Source organism: Malaya genurostris, chromosome 3 (assembly GCF_030247185.1).
Source record: "Malaya genurostris strain Urasoe2022 chromosome 3, Malgen_1.1, whole genome shotgun sequence".
NCBI classification, from domain to species: Eukaryota; Metazoa; Arthropoda; class Insecta; order Diptera; family Culicidae; genus Malaya; species Malaya genurostris.
In genome coordinates this window covers 34,556,218-34,582,646 of record NC_080572.1, presented here as the reverse complement: position 1 = coordinate 34,582,646, position 26,429 = coordinate 34,556,218, and the positions used below count along the sequence as shown (strand labels likewise).

The window sequence follows — 26,429 nt, the reverse complement described above, 5'->3', positions numbered from 1 at the left end:
GCAACAATCCGTTTATGTACTGAAGGCTACAAAATAACTGTTCCGGCTTTGAACCACTACAAAGGAGTGGAATGTTATCTGAAGCAGACAAAAGCGGAATACTTCACACACGATATTGCCGCCAACAAACCTTTGAAGGTTGTACTTCGAGGACTACCCGACATGATGGAAGCCGAACTAAAGCAGGCACTGTCGGAGGCTGGACTAAAGCCTTTGATGGTGTTCAAAATGAAGCGACATAATACGGACAAAAAGTTTAGAGATCAACTGTACCTGATTCATCTGGAGAAGGGCTCCATCACCATGAGTCAACTGAATACGATTAAATCGTTATTTCACATAATCATCGAATGGCAAAAGTATAAACCGGTACATCGGGATGTCACACAGTGCACGAACTGTTTGAACTACGGCCATGGAGCGAGGAATTGCCACATGAAAAGTCGGTGCGGGAAATGTGCCGAACCACACAATACCAATGATTGCCTACTAGATGACATCGCTTTAAAATGTGTGAACTGTGATGGCGACCATCCATCTACTAGCAAATCGTGTCCCAAACGTGCTGAGTTCACAAAAATTCGACAACAGGCATCCCGCAAACAATCAACGCGCAAGAATGTTCCACAGAAGGATGAAATTAATTTCCCACGGCTCCCACCGAAGAGGGATATTCCGAATTTGCCGCCACTTCCTCGCAGCAATCCAAAGACTTCAGCCGCTGGATCTCAAAAAGAATCTTCCTCAAGAATCCCTCCTGGATGAGGCAATAATCAACCACAAGCAAAGGATGACTCTGGTGATTTATTCTCTGCTGAACAACTGATCGTCATTTTTGAAACAATGACAACAAAACTACGAAACTGCAGAACGCGGTTAGATCAAATCAACGCCTTAGGCAAATTCATCATCGAATATGCAATATAATGAGTTGGTTATAGTAAATTGGAATGCTTGCTCACTCAGGAGCAAAACTGCTGAATTGTCCGACTTTCTTCAATAGAAGAATGCCGATATTGCTATTTTAACTGAAACTCATCTTAAACCTGAAATTTCTATTTTTATTTCCAATTACAGAATTCACAGGCTCGACAGGACAACTACCAGAGGAGGGGGAGTCGCCATTGCCATTAAACGATCCATTCAGCATAGGCTTATGTCAGCCTTCAAATTGCAACTAATACACGGAGAACCCTTCGATCATAAAATTGCGATATCGTAGTTTTTGATTTTTGCGATAGTTGATTTAACTAATTTCTTTTTGATTCAACCAAAATGGTTTTTGATTTGCATATATTCAAGTAGTTGAAAAATATGTTGTTTTGAATGCTGTCAAATGCCGGAGACAGTTGAAAGCAAAACAATAATCGCAATACAAAATCAACAACAAATCTGTTCGCGTCGCTTCGAAATGTCAATGAAAACAACATCGATGGTTAAAGCGTTTGGTGAAGTTGTGTTCATTCGATTTAAGAAATTTATGATAACAAGTGTTTATCTAACAGCGGTGTTGTGATAAAAATAACCTTGTTTGAAATGAAAAAGATTTGGTGACAAATTAGAAAATGTTAATGAATGATCATCTCGTAATCTTTCAGGTATGCGCAAAAATTTTATGCTTCAAATTCGATCATTATTTACTTCCAGCAGACTGTTTTACTTCCAGCTGTTTGATACCGATGATGATGTTCATGCATTAGCAATAAAACGCTTTTTGACATGAATTTAATTTATAAAAGTAACAGGAGCGAAGGGTTTCAAACGCACAGAACGCGCTGCGATTGAATGGCGCGTTTGAATTGCCGTCGCAAAATTCCCAGCGGTTGATGCACCCAAGCTCATATAAATTGACTAAAATTATCAGTGCATAACTTCAGTTCAACCGTTTGAAGGCATCATTTTAGGTAAATTTAATAATTTCGCTAATTTACTCGCCCCTCCGGGCACTTTTGCTGATTAAAAACGTTTTTCTACATCAATCATTTCCGATCGAATCAGAAGTATTTTTTTAGAATTTAGATCTTTACTGATCTCAAAACAAACAAACAAATAAAACCGATTTATTTTTCAACTAACAGAATTTTGTTTCAATAACAACACCAGTTATTTCAACTAAAATATTTGTTGAAATTGAAAGGTATGTGTCCTCACTAATTGACAGCATTTTTTTCAAACAGTTGAATTAGTTGTTTCAACCATCGTTTCTGCTAATCGAAAAACAAAAATGACAGTTTAGTTAAAACAACAATCGATTAGTTGTACCAAATTTTAACCAATCGAATTCAGAAAATCAACTAATATTCTGGTTGAAATGGGATCGCGGGTGGTTCCGTGTAGAAGCCATCGGAATCGAGATTACAACGACGATGGGACCCATCATCATCATTGCAACGTACTGCCCCAAACAAACCAATCTTCGAAATGGTACGTGTGCATCATTGAAGCGAGATCTGGCTAAGCTCACTCGACGACAGAACAAATTCATCATTGCTGGGGACCTGAACGCACGGCATGAGCTGTGGGGAAACAGAAGACAGAATCGAAACGGATTCGTACTTGCCGAAGATTACGAAGCTGGACAATACAACATCTTCGCTCCGGATCAACCAACGCGACTTTCCAGATCGGGAGTTCATTCCATTTTGGATATATTCATCAGCAACATCGCCATAGACAGCTCTCCGGTTGTCTTCAACGAGCTCTCTTCTGACCACTTTCCAGTAATATTGACGTTGGGATCTTCACCAGAAACAGTGCCTATTCAACCTCGGAGGAACTATTATCGCACCGACTGGGTCCAATTTCAACAAATCGCCGACAAACTTATTAATATCGATTTGCCACTTCATTCCCCGATGGAAATCGATGCAGCCCTATCTTCCTTCCAGCATTCAATCACAGTCGCTCGTGATAGGACGGTTCCAGTACAACATATGCCGAGTTCCTCTCTTCAAATCGACAGTGTCACCAAGAAACTCATCCGACTTCGGAATATCTACCGGAGGCAGTATCAACGAACTGGCATCCTAGATAGGAAGACTACTTATAACAACTTAACTAGGATAATCCAGGAATGGATATCTGAGCTTCGCAACAGGAACTTCCAGCAAAAGCTTCGAGAAATTCTCCCACATTCAAAGCCCTTCTGGTCCTTACCCAAGTAGCAATCCGCAACTAGTTCTAATGCGACTAAGTCCAAACTATGTTGCAACAAGAGCACGAATATGTTTTTTATGTTATACTGGTTAAAACAAGGTGACAGCAATGTTTCTTCATACCATAACCAGTTACGAAATAGTTATTTAGGTTTCAAATCACCACATCTTTTTGTCATATTGAATAAATTATAAATTATAAGCTATCGTAACTTAATCCAAACATATCTTTAATCACAACTTTATTTCTAGCTACTAGTTGAAAATAAGTTTATTTGACTCCAATATTGGCAACCCGTAACTAGTTCTGATACCACTTAGCCCAACTATGTTGCAACAAGAACACGAACATGTTTTTTATGTTATGCTGGTTAAAACAAGGTGACGGCAGTGTTTCTTTATAGCATAAACATTGAACTAGCTATCATTTGTAAGTTATCGTTACTTGATTCTAACATATCTTTAATCACAGTTTTGGTTTTAGCTACTAGTTGAAAAAAGATTGCGAAACCATTATAAATACGTAAGCGTATATGTAAATCGTTACTATGTGAATTGATGTAGTAATAACTTAGATATTACGAGATTAAAACATATAATTTCTTCATTGATTCAGATAGTTATCGGTAGGTTTTCCCAACGTTATGATAACGAAAATGCAAACAAAACAACCTTTGTTGGCTTGAATATGGCGAACACAATATGGAGTCTCAAGAAGTGTATGAAACATAAATAAAACCAGGATATTACTTTTTTCAAAACTACTTTTTGCCAAAAATAGTAAAAGGCAGAAAAGTCATTTTTGTTCTATGCACTGTCATAAACACGAAGAAAATAATATAGGGATTGAACATCGATTGTGATAATATTATAGTTCTCATGATATATGAATTTAAAATGATGAGAAATCACTCTACTTGGAATAATTTTGAGCATTCTGAACATAGGGTTATTTTGTTGTTTATTTTTTATATCATTACAAACAGATTTCGATTGAAGGCGCATAAAAAACAGTTAAGTACAATTGAATTCCGCTCGACAGTTTTAAAATCGTTGTGAAATTTGTACCTTGTATTAAGTTTGTGATTTAAAGTACTGTTCTGCTTTTTTATTGTTGATAGAAAAGTATTCTGGATGCATTCAATGTTTATAATGTCGATGGTGACTAAGTTTCAACTAGTTTACTTGGAAACAAGTTATTTTCATGTTATGAAAAGATAAGTTATTTCAGTATGGCATTACAACGTAACGACAACTTATTTTTAGCTGACTTAACAACTAATAGAAACTGCGCTTTTTGAGTCATGCAAGTGGTTAGATGTTAGTAACAATCACTCGAATATCTGGTTGCAAACTAGTCATAAACAAGCTAGCGTAACAAAAATTGTTACTTGGGTAACGAAGGTGCTTAAGAAAAAACCGAAGCCTATTCCTCCTCTGATGTCACCCCAGGACGCAGCTGAAGGAATACCTTTAATCACACCAGTAGAGAAGGCAAATGTGCTAGGCCAGCAGTTTGTGTGTTCTCACAATTTAGGACTCAACATTGTTAGTCCACATGAAAGAGCCGTTGCTGATAGCGTAGCTGAGGTTGATCAATCAGACAGCTTGATTCCTGAGGAAAGTAGAGTCAATGCGAATGAGCTGATGGCTTTTGTGAAAAAATCCAAAAATATGAAGGCCCCCGGTTTCGACAACACATTCAACATTGAGCTGAAACATTTGAGTATTCGCTCATTTGTCTTCTTAGCTAAAAATTTTAACAGGTGCTGGGAGCTTGGTTACTTCCCTTCAAAGTGGAAGTTAGCTAAAGTTATCCCAGTTTTGAAACCGGGAAAAGATCCTTCCCTTTCCAAGAGCTATCGGCCCATCAGCTTACTCTCTGCCCTATCCAAGCTGTTTGAAAAGTCAATACAAAGGCGAATTCTTGCTTTCGCAGATGAACAGGATATATTTCTGGAAGAACAGTTTGGGTTCCGGAAAGGAAGATCCACCATCCACCAACTCACAAGGGTTAACAACGTCATCCAGCAAAACAAATCAGTGTCCAAAACGACTGCCATGGCAATATTGGATATTGAAAAGGCATTCGATAATGTGTGGCACGATGGACTGGTGTTCAAACTGCATCGGTATAATTTTCCCATGTATCTTATTAAAATTATCAAAAATTATCTTGCAGATAGAGCATTCCAGGTTTCTCTGAATAATGCACTTTCAGAAAGATTTACTATTCCTGCTGGTGTACCCCAGGGAAGTATCCTAGGTCCCATTCTATACAACATTTTCACATCAGACATCCCACCTCTTCCAGGTGGTGGTGTTCTGTCACAATTTGCTGATGATACTGCCATTCTTTACAAAGGTCGTGTCATTAATGCTCTGAAAAATAAACTACAGACAGGTCTGGACGCTTTAACGGAATATTTTACAAGCTGGAAAATTGTGATCGATGCAGCAAAAACTCAGGTCATCTTGTTTCCACATTCAAGATCTCCAAAACTTGTTCCATCAGACGATTCGGTGATGAGGTCATCCAATTGTCCGACGAAGTTATCTATCTAGGACTCAACTTTGACAGACATCTGATATTCAGGTTACATGTTGACAAAATCGTTCAAAAATGCAGCATACTCATTAGGTCTCTGTATCCGCTGATTTGTAGAACATCTAAACTGTGCCTGAAGAATCAGATGGCTGTCTATAAACAAATCATCTACCCCGCAATTGAATACGCAGTCCCTGTTTGGCGGGGCTGTGCACGAACACACAAACTTAGGCTTCAGCGCATTCAAAGTAAGATCTTAAAGATGATTCTAAATCTACCCCCTTGGACAAGAACTAGTGAAGTACATGAGATGGCCTCACTGGATATACTAGAACAAAAATTCGAACAATACTGCACGAAATTTGAAGAGAGGTGCTCAATCTCTGAAATACAAATAATTCAAAATTTGTACGTATTAGGTTAGGGATAGTTATAAGTAGGTAGACATTTTATAAATAATTAAAATAAATATTATGATTAAACATTAGTATGTAAAACAAGAGTAACTAAAACACCTAATATTAATAACGAATCGTATGAACAACAAAGATGAAAGGCCAAAGGGTCAAAACACTTGTACTGTAAAATGTTGATGTAATACACAAAAATAAGATTAATAAACAGATATTTATGCAAAAAAAAAAAAGCTAACGTTTCAGTCCTATTCTTAGCATGCTAGAGGTAGGTTGTTGCTAGACAGCAAGACAAAAACGTGCTATAAAACGATTTGAAGCTTCAAGGGCTGCTGCCAGTTGTTAGCGTAAAACCGTGTCGCTCGCTGTGCGTATTACATTTCTCTTCATGCTCTCTCGTAAATGTGTAAAATGACTCTCGATGTGGCCGGGTGGCCAAGAAAGTTTTGATATTTTCGGTTACAAGTTTGACTACATCACATAAAATCCAATAAAGCTATCGCTTGTTTGGCAGCCTTGCTGAGCCGAGTTTATTTCTCTCTCATGTTTCGTTACGTTACCAGGCAGAAATGGTGCCGCCAGAGAAACGTACAAAAATAACATTCACTTAATTTTTATCGCGACAACATATATGTTGTTATGCACTAATCGCATCTAAACTAAATTATTTAGATATTGTCAGGATAGATTTTTGATCCATGCTTTTGAAGGCGAGATATTCAATAAACAAGTTGAATGTTGCCGTTTTCAGCTATGCAATTCTTCCTTCAGAAAAAAGAGTTTCCCGACCACTGAAGTCAATGAATCATTCTGAAATTTTCACAGAATAATCTAAACTAATTTTCTAAGAGATTGTCGGTTGGGTTTTTTGATATTCGGCATCGTTTCTGAAGAAAATCAGATTTGAAGCGTGAAAATAGCCCTTTAAAACGCCCTAAAACACACTGGCCTCAGCCCTTGATTGGTATACTCTGATCGTGTGTCATGCATGCTCGGAATTCCATGTTATGTCGTTTCCCCATGAGAAATTGACAACTACCTCTGAATAAATTTTGAGTGCTTAAGATTAATTTCTAATTTATATTAGATGAACTCGATTGATAATGAGAAATAGTTTATCGCTTCAACCGAAATCGCAAAATGGTAGAGAAACTTAACGCTAAAAAACTGCTTGCATAAAAAACTTGAACACAAGCTTGGCGAGGAGAAGCTTAATTATCGAGATCGCAAGTATGTACAAAGATATAATTGCATATATTTGGGATAATGGTGTAATTTCGTCGGTCATAAAACAAATGCAAATCAAGACAAATGATGTTCGGTTTGGGTTCGGATTGATTGAACTTTTTGATTGTAGATCATTAGAAATTTTGGTTGCCTTGTTCCACATCAACGGCTCGAACAACCCCATGGGGCTGATCCTTGTAGTTTTTTGTGATTTCGTTGAAAGCGGTAGAGTTTTCTACATTATAAGTAAACCGAAATCAATTTGAAGCATTTGAGATCTGTTTTAAATTCTTCGAATGTCTAAGTCTATCTAATGTCGTTTTCGGCAGTTGTCAAAACCAACCCATGGCTTCAGGCTAAAGCTCACTGTCGAAAAACAGCTCATGCCAAACCTCTCTGTTGAAAACATTTTCGTATCTAGTTGTAACGCCATTGAGCAGAAATTCCAGTCAGTTTCGAATTTTATTCTTACACCGATGGTAAGTGCGAACCCAACCTCGGTTTCAGGTTTCTCAAGCGAAAACGACATAACAGCGCCTATCATCCGAACACGCATGGCACTTAAGCACACGAAATGTCACCAACCGTGTGCGTACTAATTCCATTTAATCAAAACAATTCTGTCAGAGCATCTAATTGTTTCGTAACACTTCATTTGATACTTGTTTTAGCAGCATCCTTCCTCTGACATGTTTTATGTGAGACTGAAGCATTAGCAACAATTTCACCTATGTTTATACATTCGATTGCATTCACAGTTTCGCTATTGCTTTGAACGTCAGAGAGAGCGATGGTCCCCAGCTGATATGTCGCTTACTCCTTCAGAAGCATCGTCTCCATTAGGGAGAGCCAGATATCCAGTTTGGCGTCTTTGATTTTTAGCAGTTGCTAGCTATTAATGAAGATTTTAATTATATGTGACATTGTTAGTTATTAATCATATATAACTGAAAATCGTGATAGAATGAAAATTTGAGATAGGAGGTTCAATTGTCTTAATCTACGTATACTCAACAACAAAAACTTTACTTTCAGCTCTAAATCATATCATTTTTTCCGATTTTAGCAGTCATTCAGGGATTTTGGTAATGCATTGTGCTAAGTTAACATGGCTGCTTTTTGCCTTGCTCATACTCGAATGAAAATTCATTGCCTATTATTCATGACTTCATGAGCTAACTGATTCTTGAGCATGAAAATTTTCATGATATAAATTGTTCTGCTCATGAAATTATAAATAAACCCAAGGCACTAAAATACTATATGAAAATCCTGAATTTTATCTTCATACGACATAATTAACGAAAAATTTTGATTATAATGGTGTCTTTTCATAAATGACCTTACAAAAAGCTACAGATCCCTTGAAAATTGTTCATAAATTTCCCTAATATGTAGATCTTTTGGCAAATTATATCACTTTAGTTATATCGGTACACTTTCCGGTTCAGGAAGTTCAAGAAACAGTGGGTTAATATTCCCAAATGGAACTCACACTTCGGTTTCTCAGAGACAGGCCCGTGCGCAGGAGAGGCTGGGGGGATTGGATGTTTTAATTCCCTCTCTTTTTCAACCTCCCCTCGTTAGATATTCATCGCGATATGATTTATAATCATATGTTTTTGCAGGAACTGGACAAAAAATTTTGACTGCAAAAAACCGACAAAAACTTAACCGGTTCTTCCAAAACAAACGATTTCATCCGACTTTGCATTCAAAGTTTTTACTGACTGCCACTGTGGGAACGCAGCATAGATTAAGCGTTTTTATCTGGTTTTTGCATTCAAAAAGCTTTTTTAATCCGCCTAGTGGTGAAATGATGCCTTTCTCATATTACTTATACACCCAAACCTTTATTTACGTAATAATCGGGACTACGTAAATCGAATTATAACGTAAAAAAAGTTATTTGGAATTTTCAACGTAAAAAAAGTTTTCCTTATGTATATGTATTATTAGATATGTATAATATATTGGATAGTTATGGAACGAAAATTATGAGTATTTACAGGAAAAGTATGTTCTAAGCAGCATCAAAATCCAAGATGGCGACTTCCGGTTTATTAATACATCTTGAAAACCCCTCTCATATAGGTATTTTTGGAACGGGTATGATGAGTAGATGTCGGAAAATGATGTTTAAAGTCATTTCAAAATCCAAGATGGTGTTTCTCGAAACCCGTAGCAAACCGAATGTTTTCGGAACGGGTTTAAAGAACAGTTCTTAGTAAACGTTATTTGAGTAATTATGACTGACTGCCGAATACTATATAATATTGTTACTTTCGGAATGGATTTTACGAGTCAATATTAGGAAGAAAGCTGTTTCAATAAACTTCGGGAACTTTATTCCAAATTCAACATAATATTAGCTTGACACTTACAATCGAGTTGTCAAACAAATACATAAATTGATGAAAATGCTTCGATGTAAATATTTTAAGGTTCATTCTTTGGTGAAAGAAAGGTTAATATTTAATTTTTAGTATTGTAGTAAACATGATTTAATTGAACAGATTCAAGTTTTGAACTGCTGTTTTATTTTCGTTTTCGTTGACTGATTTCAATCCCTGAACTGTTGATTTTTGACCCATAATTTCATTCCGGTAAATCACAAAAAACTAATGAGTCAAATAATTAGATTCTAAAATGATTTTGGTAACTTTTTCACAGACCCGAACTAGCAACTAACAGTTCCTCTTCATATCGTTACACTTGTACACTTTGTATTAGAAAATAAAGAAAATAAAGAGGAACTATTATTTGCTGAAATTGTTTTTTGAAATTTTTCCGAGAATTATGAATTTATGAAATGATGTATGTGGTTTAAAAGATACATCAATCAGTGCTACGAAGTTTCATACACCCATTTTGTTTAAAAATATTCAATTATATGTGTGACAGTTAGTATTGCCGCAATTGACAGAGAATATAAATAATATTATTTGAACATATATACAGTAATACAGACACACTTCAACTTGTCATACTATGACATCGGTCCATATCAGCATGGCCACGCATAAGATTCAAATATAATGACACTCGCTAATGGCATATGGCGACGCACTTTCATAAGCGAAAATACCCATATATCGTTCCGAAAATACCCATATTGTAAGGGTTTTCAAGGAATATCAATAAACAAGAAGTCGCCATCTTGGAATTCAGAACCACCTCAAACATCGTTTTCCGACATCTACTCATCAAACCCGTTCTGAAAATACCCATATTGTAAGGGTTTTCAAGGAATATCAATAAACTGGAAATCGCCATCTTGGAATTCAGAACCACCTCAAACATCGTTTTCCGACATCTACTCATCAAACCCGTTCTGAAAATATACATATTGAAAGGGTTTTCAAGGAATATCAATAAACCGGAAGTCGCCATCTTGGAATTCAGAACCACCTCAAACATCGTTTTCCGACATCTACTCATCAAACCCGTTCTGAAAATACCCATATTGTAAGGGTTTTCAAGGAATATCAATGAACTGGAAGTCGCCATCTTGGAATTCAGAACCACCTCAAACATCGTTTTCCAACAAGTACTCATCAAACCGGTCCCGAAAATACCCATATTGTAGTAATTTCCATGGAATATAAATGAGCCGGAAACGATTTTCATTGTATGCAAAAACCTTTTTTTACGAAGTAGGTTCGTAAAAAAGTGTACGTTATTTGGAATTTTTTTTGTCGTAAAAAGAGTTACGTAAAAAGAGGTAACGTAAAAAAAGTTTACGTAAACGGAGGTTTGGGTGTATTTCCATCATTAGAAATCATTAGAAGATTCTGTCAAGAAATCAATCTCGAATAAAATAAGAAATTTTCTTTGGGTATGAACTAACAAAACCTTTTCAATTTGTAAACTGTTATGTCGAGTTAATAGGAATTTTGCATTGTCGCACTAAATGATTATAGACACATTAAACAGCAACCTCTGAGATTATGCGAACTTTTATTTGATCCTAAGTTTGTGGAAATCGATCAAATCATCTCTGAAATTAGAGAGTTAGAGTTTTTGATCACTACCGGTACTTCTGGAACCGGGAACTTAGAACCAGTATAGCCGAAGTCGGTTCGTTTAATAAGTAACTAATATAATTAAATCAGTTTTGAGCCTAATATAATTATATCAGTTTTTTTTAGAAGAATTTACCCTTTTTTCTTTCCCACATAGAAAGGTTATGTAATCACTGTGAGAACCAACTTTTTAGCCGAAGCCCGTAGGGTCGTGTGTTATATACCATTCGACTCAGTTCGTCGAGTACGAAAAATGTATGTGTGTGTTTGTGTGTGTGTGTGTGTGTGTATGTGTGTATGTAACGTTTTTTTGTACTTACTTTTCTCGGATATGGCTTAACCGATTTTCACAAACTTAGATTCAAATGAAAAGTCTTATAGTCCCATACAAAATTCCTGTATATTATTTGGATCTGACTTCCGGAATCCAGTATTATAGGTAAAAATATGCAAAAAATTGTAGAAATAAATGCAACAACTTTTCTCGAAGATGACTTAACCGATTTTTACAAATTCAAATGAAAGCTCTTATGGTACCATACAAAATTCCTGAATTTGGTTTGGATCTGATCTTCGGTTTCTGAGTTATGGGGTAATATATGCAAAAAATCCAAATATGTGTACTAATTTTTCTCAGAGATGGCATAATCGATTTTCACAAACTTAGATTCAAATATACGGTTGCATAGTTTTTAACAAAACTTCTGAATGTCAACTGTATCCGACGTCCGGTTCCGGAATTATAAGGTGATAAGTGCGAAAATTCTAAATTCCAAAACTACACGCTTTTCTCAGAGATGTCGTTACCGATTTCAACAAACTTTGATTCAAATGAATGATCTTATGGTCCCATACTAAACTTCTGAATTTCATTTTGATCAGACTTTTGGTTCCTTAATTTTAGGGTAAAGTGTGTAAAAACTTCTATACCATCACTTAGAGAGGTGAAATAAAAAACGAAAAAAAAATCTAAACTGACCCCAAAACTACTCCACTCGATAGTAATTATCAGTACACGACCAAAAAAACTGATTTCGGCTATCCTGGTTCCCATCTTCCGATTCCGGAGGCACAGGAAATAGTGGTCATATTTTCTCAGCGATGGCTGGACAAATTTTCACAAAGTTAGGTTTTCATGGAAGGTCCTGTGGTCTTTTTTTGTTTTTTGATTATATGCATGCATTTTTTTGTTTTTTGATTATATGCATGAGGTTTTAAGTATAATGTCATTCGCCTCTTTGAGCCAGAAAAACTTTCTGACTGTATGTGCGGGGTTGGGAATCGACCCCAGGTGGACTGCGTGAAAGGCACCGACTATACCCGTTTCCTTCCTCGTGATTAATTCAGATTAATGTAAAAAAAAACTATTTTGTAGAATACCACAGTATTATATATGATAGTATGTTTAATATGAGAAAGGCATCATTACACCACTAGGTGGATTTAAACAGGTTTTGCATCGTATTTTGCAATTTTAATACACTATGAAAGCATGATGAAATTCAATAGCAACCTACGGGACTATGAGATTTTTTTTTTATGAGTGACATTATTTGACACATACTCACACACATACATGCACACACAGACATTGCTCAACTCGATGAAATGGGTCAAATGATATAGCACGCTTAGCCCTCCGAGCCAATTTTCACTAGTCCATTTTTCAAGTAATTGTATAAACTTTCTATATGACAAAGGCAATAAGTGTGCTTCAATAGAAAAGCTTTGTTATCATGATTTTGTAATAACACTAACAAGTAGGTACAAATTAAATAAAAGATTTACAAATTTATATATTTTTGACCCGAAAAATATGGACTTAAACGTGGCAACCCTGCCCGCTACACGAAATTGAACAAAGCACACTGCGAACGAATCAAAGCCGCACGTACCAGCTTTGCATCGTCATTTTGAATGACGATTTAACTGTTTCGACACTCATCGCCCTATAATTTCGGAACCGGAAGTCGGATGTGAATCAGATTGCGCAGTATATTATAAGTCAATGGGAGGTTTAATTTGGATCATGATTTGTGCAAATCGATTCAACCGTTGCTGAGAAATCGAAGTGAGTTTCAATTTTTAGCTTCTCTACACTACTATCGGTGCTTCCCGAAGCGGAAATCGGAGACCTGTAGTCCCAACGTAGTTTTATATATTCACTTACTAACAAGATCTCCCAACTAGACGAATTTAGCAATAAGTTTTATAAATATGTGCATCTCGTTTCGTCATCACCTATGAGAAAATACTCATAAATTTGAAAATTTTCACTAATCTCACTGTAATACCGGAACCGGAAGACATATCTGGATCAACTTCTCGATAACTTTTTAAAAAATTTGATGACCTTTTAGTTTGTGAAAATCGATTAAGAATTTTCGAAAAAATTGAGTGATCATTTACTCATAAATTTGAACATATTTTTTTGTAATTCCGGAGCCGGAAGTCGATTCGGTGTAAAGTTCAATAGCGACCTATGGGACCATAACACCTTGCGTTTGAATATAAGTTTGTGAAAATTGGCCACGCCATCAGTGAGAAAAGTTATTGACATTGACCTGTAATTCCGGAACCGGAAGTCGAATCGGGATAAAAATCAATAGTGATCGATGGGTGATGGTGGAAATCAGTTCAACCATCTCTGAGAAATCGAGTGACATTATTTGTCACATACACACATACATACATATACACGCATACACACAGACATTTTGTAATCTCGACGAACTGAATCTAATGGTATATGACACTCGGCCCTCCGGGTTTCCATTCAAAAGTCGGTTTTCACAGTGATTATATAATCTTTTTATATGAGAATAGCAAAACCTTAACGGGTTTTCAAAACTAAGTTTAGATTATCTGATTTTAGCTTACAGCCGTTCAATTATGAATCGTAAAAACGCACAATACTTTTAATAAACAGCGAATGCTTGCTATCGATTCTAGATTACAGTATGGCAAAAAAGAAACATTTATAAACAACAAGATAGGTCGTTGTTTAGATTTATTCGTACATACAAGGTACTAAGGCAGTTTGATAAGAAATCGAAAACGCCTCGAGTAGCTCTTTTCTATTTCGATTAACAGCAAACAAAAGATACATCTGATGAACTGTAACAAAAACTGTAATTAAAATTTTCTTATTCACAGATGTTCTTCCAGTTGACCACGTACAAGACCAAGCTCAGCCCATTTCGCTTCGGTATCGAACCTGCCGCTGATTACACTTGTACGTTCGATTGTTTCCGGAATATTCTTGATAGACTTCCACAGACAAGCATGAATGTGGGAGAACCAACGTCTGTAGCCCTTCGGATGTTTGCTAGAAGCAAATGAAAACCATGTCAAATAGTTTTGAGTTTCCTTTATGGACATTGGAAATAAAGGGGAGCTCGCTCTTGTTTCCTCCCCTCAGGGGAAACACGTCTGAATGAAAGCGATAGTCCTGAACTAGTCAGGTAAGCGTTAGTACACAAACACATGGTCGTAAGACCCACTAGTCTATGGGACAACAAGAACAGTGATGCAACGGTGCGTGGGGATCGGGTGTTTAGTGGTTTCACTTCTCTTCTACATGTTTTTATGATTCACTTCGCTTGGATGTGGAAAACGGGAATTGAATGGCGGGTTTTGGTTCTAATGGATATGGCGTTCCATGAAAAGCTATCTAGTATAAAAGAATGATCTCTATTTGCCGGGAAAATACTGAAATCCGAATAGAAGAAAAAGTTCCTAATGAACTAGCCACCAGTTCATCAGAGAATCGCTGCTGGTATGAAAACATAGAAATCATTAGTACTTTGCAACAGTGGTAAATGAGTGTTTCGATGTTCCTACGCTACGGAAAAATCGTTCATTTATGGGAATGTATGCTTTATGTATTTTCCATGAACACATGTGGAATTATGGTTTGTTATACATTGAAAACTAAGTACACACATGGTGATACACGTTGATTACAATGTGGTGCTTCCAGAAACGATAGAATTTTTCAGAGAAATCGAACAAAAATCGAAATCGATGGCGGCATTCAATCATCTTCGATAAGAAACAGTTGGGTAAAAAAAACATTACGCTGCTATTTTTGGGATTGTTATCATCCTGATGCTTACCTTTTTGTGCCAGTAGATAGCTGGCACCGGATTTCCCGAAGCTTTACACTCGAGCGTCACGGTGCCACCTTTCCGGGCTGTGAATTGTCGATTTTGTGGCACCACTCGTATCGTTGGAGGCACTGGGAAGCGAGAGCAAGAGCAACAAAAAAAAATGTCATGTGTAACCAAGCCGAACAATAAGTAACCATCATTAGAGGACTACTCGTGCACGGATGCACCAACAGCAGTGCGGATATTCCCAAACCGGGAAAACCTACCTAAAATTTCCAGTGTGTGCACCTGATCCCGGCTCTCATTGTCACCGATCTGGCAGATATAATCGCCAGCGTCCTGAATTTTCACATTCGCTATCTGCAGATTGTAGCCCTCGACCAGTTTGAAACGAGGATCACGCGTCACCATCAAATTGGCCGCCGTAAGCACCGATGTCCCCCGGCGCCACAGCAGCACGTACGAACCTGTGTTTCGGTTGGAGGCAGGAAGACAATTGGAACCGAAAATGTGAGATGGTTAGATTATTTGAACACACAGACACACACTCACGAGCTGCAATAATGATGAACAAATATAGGTAAGGATGCGGTATTCACGGAACCGTTGTGTGAGCCCGGGGGTCCGATTAGTTGGTAGGATGTCGGGGCAGTCATCCTGAATAATTTTCACTCTATACTTTAAGTGAAACTATTGTAGTTTTTGCTCATATGACATCACCCAACGAAAGTATTACATACTCTTTTTAGTTGACATAGATTTTGCCAGGTCGTTTGAAATTTTTGGTCTCTTCATGGAGCAAGCTTAAAAGTTCCAGCCAATTGCAATTATAATTTTACAGGGTCCGGCACTCGAAGTGTAACCAATTAAAAAGGCCATAAATTCAGTTTGGAAAATTACTTTTACTTAATTCAAAGTACAAAATGTGTAAAAATAATACAAAATTCAGAATCAATTCACTTTTGCTCGATATGACCACCTTTTGCCTTGACTTGATGACTTGAGAGAGCGAAGGAGTTGCTTCGTTTGGCCGAAAGCGGTCAATTTCCGAACATTGTATTTTCTGACGGGAAAATTTTTCCAATTGAGCAATTCGTAAACTCTCAAAACGATAGGGTTTACTTGACCGACCGTTCATACGAGAATTTGAGTCATCGATTGGCCACCAGGAGGCAGCACCCGCAACAGATAAGGTTTGGGCCGCTGTAACCGCAGATGGGCGCTCTCCAATCGTTTTCATCGAGCCTGGCGTCAAGGTAAATGCGACATATTATCGGGAAAGTATTCTGAACGTTGCTTTGAAGCCGTGGGCAGACAAACATTTCGGTGGCAGATCATGGACGTTTCAGCAGGACTCGGCACCGTCTCACAAAGCTCGAGTGAACCAAGAATGGCTGAAAAACAACGTTCCGAACTTCATCACGTCCACACAATGGCTCTCGAATTCACCAGATGAGAATCCAATGGATTATTCTCTTTGGGCCATTTTGAAAAGCAAAGTCCGAACTAAAAGATACACCAGTCTCGAGGCGCTGAAAAAAGTTATTGTCCGCGAGTGGGCCAAAATACCTGCAAGTCACATTCGGCCAAACGAAGCAACTCCTTCGCTCTCTCAAGTCTTCAAGTCAAGGCAAAAAGGTGGTTATATCGAGCAAAAGTGAATTGATTCTGAATTTTGTATTATTTTTACACATTTTGTACTTTGAAATAAGTAAAAGTAATTTTCCAAACTGAATTTATGGCCTTTTTAATTGGTTACACTTCGAGTGCCGGACCCTGTATGTATATAAATAGAAAATACCAAAAAAAAATCATCCTAAGAACACAACATAACAACAAAAACAAAGTGTTAACTAAAATGCGCTAATCTTCTCCAATGTATGTTGGAAAGGAAGCGCAATCATAATGTGCGTACAGGGCCGCCGATAGAAAATTTGGGCCCGAGGGGACTGCAATATTACGGGCCCCTAATCATGAGAATTAAGAATTATTGTGAGCATGGTAACAACATCGAATCAAGAGATTTTTAAATCCATTATTTTAACAAAACAATTCGCAAGTCAAATTTGCTTCGATTGTTGGTTGGATATTTGGTTTTGTTATGAAGAATGAAATAAACAATTTTGAATAGCCACCCCCTTCCCAACCAAAAGTTCGGGCTCGGGGGAATTCTTGTCTTTCCCTCTCGCCTCTTGACGGCCCTGTGTTCACATATTATGACTTATTTACTTACCTAGGTCTTTTACTTTGCACGGTAACTCGATAGAGTCACCGATAATTGCCTTGTAAAGGTGTCCTCGAGTCATAAATTTTGGCACTACTGTCGGTCCGTCAACATCAATTGTAGATATGAAAGGATCGGGTCGCCCAAGACAGGATCCTTTAGCGGTGATTGCAATTCGATAGACGTGAAAGAAAAAGAGAGATGGATAAAAAAAAATTATTCGAAATGACGGAAACTTTTTCAATAGTCCTGAATTTCTGCAGCTGTCAAACTAGTTATCATAGTTTATTATATTTGAGTGACAGTTTTCAGACAATCACGCCACAGCGCAACCTAATAAAAGGAACAAAAAATATTGGTTAAACAAGGATGTGTATAAAACTAGAATCGTGTACCTCTTTCAAATAGACTAAAGAAATTATGCTAACTAAAGGTGAATGTCGAGTCTTGGTTGATGGATTGGAAAATCACGAACGTCTTCAATATTTGTCTGAGAAACTTCATAAATTATATTCATATTATATAAAATCCAATACACATTTTCAAAGATATCTTGAAAGGGTTATCAAATAATCAAACTACTGAAGAAATTAATAATGAACTAAAAGAATTGCTTAAGCGAATAGTATTTCTAGGTTGCGCTCTGGGATCTCCCAGAAACTTCATCTAATACATTTCAATCAATATATTGTAAACAATTTGAAAATTTTGGATAAGGTACTTTTCATGTTCCACATCAAAATTCGTTGGGAACATTATAAATGACATAATGCTATTGCAAACTTAACGCAATGTCGTCGTTGCCAAGGCTTCGGGTATGGTACCAAAAACTGTCGTATGGACATACGGTGTTTGAATTGTGGTAATTCACATTCGAAAGACGTCTGTCCGATGAATGAATCCACTGATAAATTTTCTTTTTTTAATTGTTAATTCTAATCCGAATGAATTAGACTTCATCACTTTTCGAAGCATTCCAAAGGATGGCTATTTGTCAATAATATTATAGTGATATTAAGTTAAACAATGATGTTCATAGATTTGACAGGTTGTAGTATTAACTTTCTGCTGCTTACTTTACAGTTCTTTTTCTTAGTAATCCGACATGTTTTTCATTCTTGATGGACACCTCTACAATTGAGCTGGTCTTGGTCCAACAGATCAAAGTAAGATTTGTAGCGAACAGATTACTCATGCTGACGTTGACTCAGATCATCTTCCCGTGACATTCAGAAATTTTAACGAAGCTTTAATTAATCCAATTAGTTTTATATTCAATTCATTGATCTAATTGGAATGAGTTCAAAGTTATATAACTGATCATACACTTCAGGTTCGAGCAGGTGTTCCTCAGAAGTAGACAAAGGAAGTATTATTTGCATCATAATTTATTTGCGTAATCAACTGGTCGTCAAATGGTGAGATAACTAAGTCTATGATGACATTTGGTCAATAGAGCGACATCGACTGGGTGCTATCGTCTTCTGCGTTAGTAGCAGAATGAGAGGGTGCGAAATGGCTTGTAATTTGAAGCCCATCCTAAAGTGCAAAATTTATCATAGTATATTGCAACATGTGGTTCTGTTGTTTGTTGCATTATTTATTATATATTAAATTGAATTATATTACATTGTATTATATATTGTTGTTGTTTTTATTATAACCATTATTATTGTTATTGTTATTAATATTATTATTATTATTATTATTATTATTATTATTATTATTATTATTATTATTATTATTATTATTATTATTATTATTGTTATTATTATTATTATTATTATTATTATTATTATTATTATTATTATTATTATTATTATTATTATTATTATTATTTTTATTATTATTATTATTATTATTATTATTATTATTATTACTATTATTATTATTATTTATTTATTTATTTATTTATTTGTCGTCAATCAAAAGTAGACCATAAGGATAATTACAATAATCGTCTTAAATTAGTAAACTATTCTAAATAGATCACTAAATAATGTAAAATTTATTATGAGTTAAATAATTATAATTGGCTTACCGAATAGAACTGAAATATTGCTTTAGTTTGTTTTTTGACATAGTGAAATCGACTGCTTCTGAATGCTTGTTGTATACAGCCATCAATTGATTTATTGGCCCATTTTTTGCATAGTTTGTTCGCTGGTGGTTTGTAATAAAAATATTTCGATTTCTTAAAGGCCGAGATGGTATGTAAAAATTTAGTTTGGACTGGAGTTGACTGGAATCTACGCGATTCGAGACAATGTCATTTACAAATGAGACCATTGAAAATTCTCTGCGTTCTTTTAATGTTTGAATACTGATCAGCATACAGCGAGCTTTATAGGATGGAAGAGGAAGTCTTGTCCAACCTAATTTACGAAGTGCAAATAACAAAAATTGTTTTTGAACTGATTCAATTCGATCTTCCCATGTGATTAAGCAAGGTGACCAAACTAAGCTACAGTATTCTAGTACTGACCGAACATAGGCAATGTATAATGTTTTAATTGTATACGGATCGTGAAAACAGTAACAAAATCGTTTTATGAATCCTAGCATGTTATTGGCTCTGTTTATGATTGTATTATAATGGTCAACAAAAGTCATTTTAGAATCTAGTATTATTCCTAAGTCCCTAATTCTTTCGCATTTTTGAACTGTTTGACTTCCAAGAGTAAGTATCAAGTCAGGTGTATTTCGTTTTTTACTGAATGTTATTCTACTGCATTTTTTCACATTTAGTTGAAGAAGACTTTTGTTACACCATGTATAAAAAGAAAGAATTTCTTCTTGATAAACCTTGGCATCCTCACTTTTCTCTATTTCTAAAAATAGTTTTATATCGTCTGCGTATATTAGAATTTTTATTTTTTTTTTATAGAAAGGAAATGTCGTTTACAAACAAGATAAATAAAAGAGGACCTAAATGAGATCCCTGGGGGACCCCAGAACTGACGTGAATGGGGCTCGACTTTTTACCCTTAAATTTTACAATTTGTTGACGATTTGTTAGATAAGATTCCAACCATTTAAGAAGACCTGGTAAGATTCCCAATTTCTGTAATTTGAACATAAGCATGGGTATGTCAACACGATCGAATGCTTTGCTGAAATCTGTATAAAGAGCTTCAATGTAATTTCCCTTGTCCATAGCGGTCAGGGTATAGTGGACGAATTCAAGCAAATTAGTAGTAGTGGAACGTCCTTTGAAAAATCCATGTTGCATGTGAGTAATTCTATTTTTGATTTGACTAAACAGTTTGTCATTAACGATCGCTTCAAAGAGCTTCGGAATGCAAGAAAGAATAGCAATCCCGCGATAGTTGCATATGTCTGCTTTTTTCCCATTTTTGAAAATTGGTATAAGGAAAGAGTTTTTCCACGTATCTGGAAAAACTCCAGACTGAAGCGAATTATTAAAAAGCCAGCACAAAGGGGTTGCAAGATCTAATGCTAATTTTTTCATAAATATGGGATGAATCCCATCAGGTCCGGCACTTTTAGAGACATCCAATTTGTTTAGGGCATCTATTATGTCTAGCACTTCGATTTGATTTACATTAATATCTTCAGTAAACTCTGGAAAGAAATTAAAATATTCACGATCGCGGTCATCTTCAGAAAACTTCGTATAGATTTGTTGAAAAGATTTAGCGAAAAGATTACAAATTTCTTGTGAGTTATTACCAATGTTTTCCTGTAAATACATTCTTGACGGAAAGTTTTCTGATTTCAATTGGTTTCTAACATAACTAAAGAATTTTTTCGGGCAAGACTTTATTTCCTGTTCAGTTCTTGAGTTATACTCTTTGAATGCAGTATCAATTGCTAAACTTAGTTGGTCACAGATGTGTATGTAATTCGATAAATGGTCACTATTATTTTCTCTTTTGTACTTTTTATGAGCTTTTTGTTTTCGATTTCTTAAATTTCTAATATGCTCGTTATACCAAACAGGATACTTTGAATTATTTTGTCGCCTAATTTTCTTTAATGGGACATGTTCATTTATTATGTCGTACAGCCGTGCGTAGAAAATATCGACTGAAATTTCGACATTTCCTTCGTTTCTAAGGAGCTCTTGCCAATCTATTTCTCGTAGCTTACGACTAATACTATCATAATTTGCTGAGTGGTAATCGAAAATCTCCTCATACTCGTAGTCGTCGGGTCTATTAATCTGATGTATAAATATTGAGAATTCGATTGCTGTATGAAAAACTTCATTTTTCCACAATGGAGTTGGTGATTCTATTACACAAAAATCATCGTGAATATTAGTAAATAAAAAATCTAAATAACAGTTTTGCTGATTTTTTACATGATTAATTTGATTAAGACCTAAACCAGATATTTTGTCGAATAAGTAATGAAGTGTTTCATTCTCCCCAACGAGAGGTAGTAAAATGCTATCATTTTCAGCGTCTTGAATAAAGTCGATATTGCGCTGATTAAAGTCTCCATATATATGAACTTTAACTTCCGATGGAAGCTTAGTAATTATTTCATCAGCAACATGCAAAAACTTTTCATATGTGGCTTTTTGGGCATTGTTAGGAGGAAAATATACTGAAACAAAAATATGTGTTTCACCTGCTAAATGAATTCTTACCCATACGTGTTCAAATGCTTTAAATTTCGTAGTGGTTATCATTTCGGCGTCAAATTCTGCTAAAACAGCAATGAGAACACCTCCCCCCGATTTTTTATCAGATGTATGGAGCTCACGATCGTTTCTAAAAACGTTGTAAATGTGTCCGAAGACTTCCGTGCTGTTAACGCTATCATCCCAACTAGTTTCGGTTGCTAGAATAATTCCATACGAACACCCTAAAATATTTTTATGGATTTCATTAATCTTAAGTGCGCTCTTCATACGGTTGAAATTTTGACAATATGCTACGATTTCTGTCGACGACGCTAGATGAGGAGATCTTATTGAACATGATTGTTGACTTGTAATAATATGGTCATTATTCTCTTCTTCTGGGTAATGCGTCAAAATTGTCGAAAACACGAATGTTGAGCACGACACGCCACGCACGTATCAGTTGACGAACATTCAGTAGTCATTTGATTCGGCATCGTTAGTTGCAGGTTGTGCTCTCGATAAGGATTAATCGTCGGTCCTCTTTGAAAATTAATTGCAGGTCTGTATTAAAAAAGAAATATTATATTTCCTGCTGTACTGCGACGAAAGAAAAGCATAACTTACACTGCGACATCAACTGATATACATTGTATCATAGCATATTATTTCATATATTATTGTATACAAGGATGGCTTTTATCGTATCAAAGAACGTTCACTGGCAACTCTTCAAAGATTAAATCAGTGCCATCAAAGAGAGTTGGAAATCATCGCAACAACAAAAACCCGGCATTGCTCATTTAACATAGAATCGACACCAGTGCGAGAGCGAATTTCTCTCGATGACATTTCTGAGAATCAAAGGTTAGCACGCTGCTGTGGGGATCTTCTCTGAAGCAACAAACGGTCGCTTATTCTCGTTTCGCGATTCGATTATATACAGGCAGTTGATAATTGCGATAGAATCATTTTACTATTGCCGCTTATTCTAACTATGTGCATATAATCTTCGTATTAGTTGTGTCAATGAAAATGTATGTGAATGCTCCACACAAGGGTTTTGAAATATTGCAACCTAGTATGAGAATCATCAAGTTGAATCATCGACTCGATTTTCTGCGATAATTATCAACTTGCGATTCTCTCTTGGGAAATTCCACACAGCAACGATCATTATCAGACTGTAATTTTGTTAAGGGCCGTGAAATACTCAGAGTATGAAGTGGAGCGAAGGAATGTAGAAAAATTCTCTCGCGGCTCATGCATTGAGAGACTCGAGTTCTTGTAGCATCTTCTACCGGATTGAAAATGTTGTATACAATATAGATAGCAATATAGCAGCTTCTGTCAAATTTTCGGCAATCACCAACACTGATTGTATATATTGTGTTGTATTATATTATATTCTATTGTATAATAATATATTATATTATATCATATTATATTATGTTATACAGTATTATGCTCAAGTATATCGACAACGGGGAGGGGCAGGGAGTGAATCAGGGTGACCTACAAGTGAATGACTGGATAATGAAGTGGATTGCAACCTGAGTCACGCGGGGGAAGCTTTGTGTTTCTCCCTGAAGGTCTGAAATGAGTAAGAAGCACCCTTCTAACAAACAAACCATCAGGTGGGTTTTCAGTTCGGTTTCACATCTCATCCAAGCCAGTCGATAAACCAAAACCGCTTACGTTCGGGACAGAAGAAACCAAGTACAGTATTGTGTAGTGAACAATAGAACGATCTCGATATGAGTGAACCAAACGAACTAAAGCTACCGCCGGTACGAAAGAATACAATTATTGTTGACTTCAGACAGTGCAAAATTCGATCTTCGATACGAGAACTAGAAGGTTTTCTTAAGGAGCAAATGCATCTTGACATGTAACGTGTGCCTTTACTTCAATGCAATAAGACCAATAATGTTGTTTATATCCAGTTCTATAAAGAGTTGGATGCAATTCAATTCGCTAAAGACAACAATAATGTGCACTATGTGGAGCATGAAAATATCAAATACAACATTCCAGTAGTTAGTTTTATAAGTTTTATTTAGACCCGGATTTTCATTCCAGTATATATGGAAGAAGTGCGTGTGCATGATATTCCCTCAAGCGTCATTGATCCTTATATTCGCAAAACTATGTCCCAATACGGAGAAATTCTCTCTATTGAAAAAGAAAAGTTGAATAATTTTTTCCCCGGTATTCTAAATGGCGTACGTTTGTTGAGCATGCGCTTGAGGAGGCCTATACCTTCTTATGTGACATTCGGTCAGGATACAAGAATCCCGTGCAAATCACTTGTTACCTATGACAATCAGATGGTCACATTGCCAAAAAGCTGTTCACTACGGTAAGCCATGTGATAAACCGGACAAGGAGACAACTATACCAAAGGACAACGGTGCTTCTTTCATACCAATCCCAAGCAACCCCAGTACACCTGTGACAGTCACCAACAACAGTGAAGTATCCCCTTCAACGAAACCATCCAACGTATCCCCTATAGAAAAAGTACACCAGCTGCAATCAACAGCTTACCATCTAACCAACCAGCAACTGCAAACAATGTACAACAAGGCGCATCCATAGCAACTAGCAACGAAATCAACAACAATACCACGGCAATGGATGACGAGACGAACCACGAACAAACTGCCCCTCAATCCTCGCAGGAGGAAAATGGACTCCTCTACCCCTAGAAAAAGGGTGACAACGAGATCTAATACAAAAAAAATTATCTAAAAACTCAGCTAAATCGGCCACGTAAAGCTTGTACGCAAATATGCCTGAATAAAATACCTTTTAAATAAAAAAAATCAGGCGGGTTTAAGCGAAATTCCTTATTATATGGCCGGATGTTCTTGCTGGAAGGTGCCGGGTCCATTTTGGCCTACTTAACAGCAATTATATGAAAGCTATCTGATAATCAAATTCGGATTTACTGCAAGTCTACCTGCATACACTGGTAATACCCTGAACTGATGGTGGCTTCACACATACATACATACATAATTTATTTGCGTAATCAACTAATAGCAATCGGCAAGTAACATTTTTGATGCTTCCAACGCTACACATTTTGTTTAAATAATCGTTATAAATCTATAAAACAATGTCTTGAATCGAAGCATAAACAGAAATTCTAAGCTCTGTCTTACGAACAAATTATTAATTTATAAACAAATTGGAAACAAATGGCTGATAACAGTTCGGCTGAAAAGTTCGTATCGTTTAATAGAAACACACATTTTTTTGCCAAAATTCGTTTTTATTATTCAACATAATTGCCATCAGAGGCGATACAGCGATTATAGCGATCTTCCAACTTTTCGATACCATTTTTGTAGTACGATTTGTCCTTTGCCTCAAAATAGGCCTCAGTTTCAGCGATTACCTCTTCATTGCTTCTAAATTTTTTACCAGCGAGCATTCTCTTGAGGTCTGAGAACAGGAAAAAGTCACTGGGGCCAAATCTGGAGAATACGGTGGATGAGGGAGCAATTCGAAGCCCAATTCGTTCAATTTCAGCATGGTTTTCATCGACTTGTGACATTGTGATTGTGAGCTCACGCGGCACCCATTTTGCACAAAGCTTTCTCATATCCAAATATTCGTGAATAATATGTCCAACACGTTCCTTTGATATCTTTAGGGTGTCAGCTATCTCGATCAACTTCACTTTACGGTCATTGAAAATCATTTTGTAGATTTTTTTCACGTTTTCATCGGTAACAGCCTCTTTTGGACGTCCACAGCGTTCATCGTCTTCGGTGCTCATATGACCAGTACGAAATTTTGCAAACCACTTACGAATTGTTGCTTCGCCCGGTACAGAGTCTGGATAACACTCATCAAGCCATTTTTTGGTATTGGCGGCACTTTTATTCATCAAAAAGTAGTGTTTCATCAACACACGATATTCCTTTTTTCCATTTTTTTCACAATAACAAAAGTAGCTTCACTTAAAATGCAATATCTCACAAACTAATAATCAGACAGCTGTCAAATTTATACACGTATCTTTTGAAGGTTGGTACTAACTGAAAATGGTATGGATTCAATTCTAGTGGCGCCCTCTCATAGAAACGATACGAACTTTTCAGCCGATCTGTTATATGC

General features: G+C 36.3%; 1 protein-coding gene across 1 annotated transcript in view; it reads right to left on the bottom strand.

The window, feature by feature from the left end:
- The window catches only part of LOC131437458 (limbic system-associated membrane protein), a 294,699-nt gene that overhangs the window by 97,870 nt on the left and 170,400 nt on the right, over positions 1-26,429 (bottom strand). Inside the window, exons 3-5 of the mRNA XM_058606826.1 lie at positions 17,714-17,860; positions 15,747-15,947; positions 15,487-15,608 (exon numbers count right to left, since the gene is read on the bottom strand). Of these exons, the coding sequence (XP_058462809.1) occupies positions 15,487-15,608; positions 15,747-15,947; positions 17,714-17,860 (470 nt within the window). The remainder of the gene's footprint in view (positions 1-15,486; positions 15,609-15,746; positions 15,948-17,713; positions 17,861-26,429) is intronic.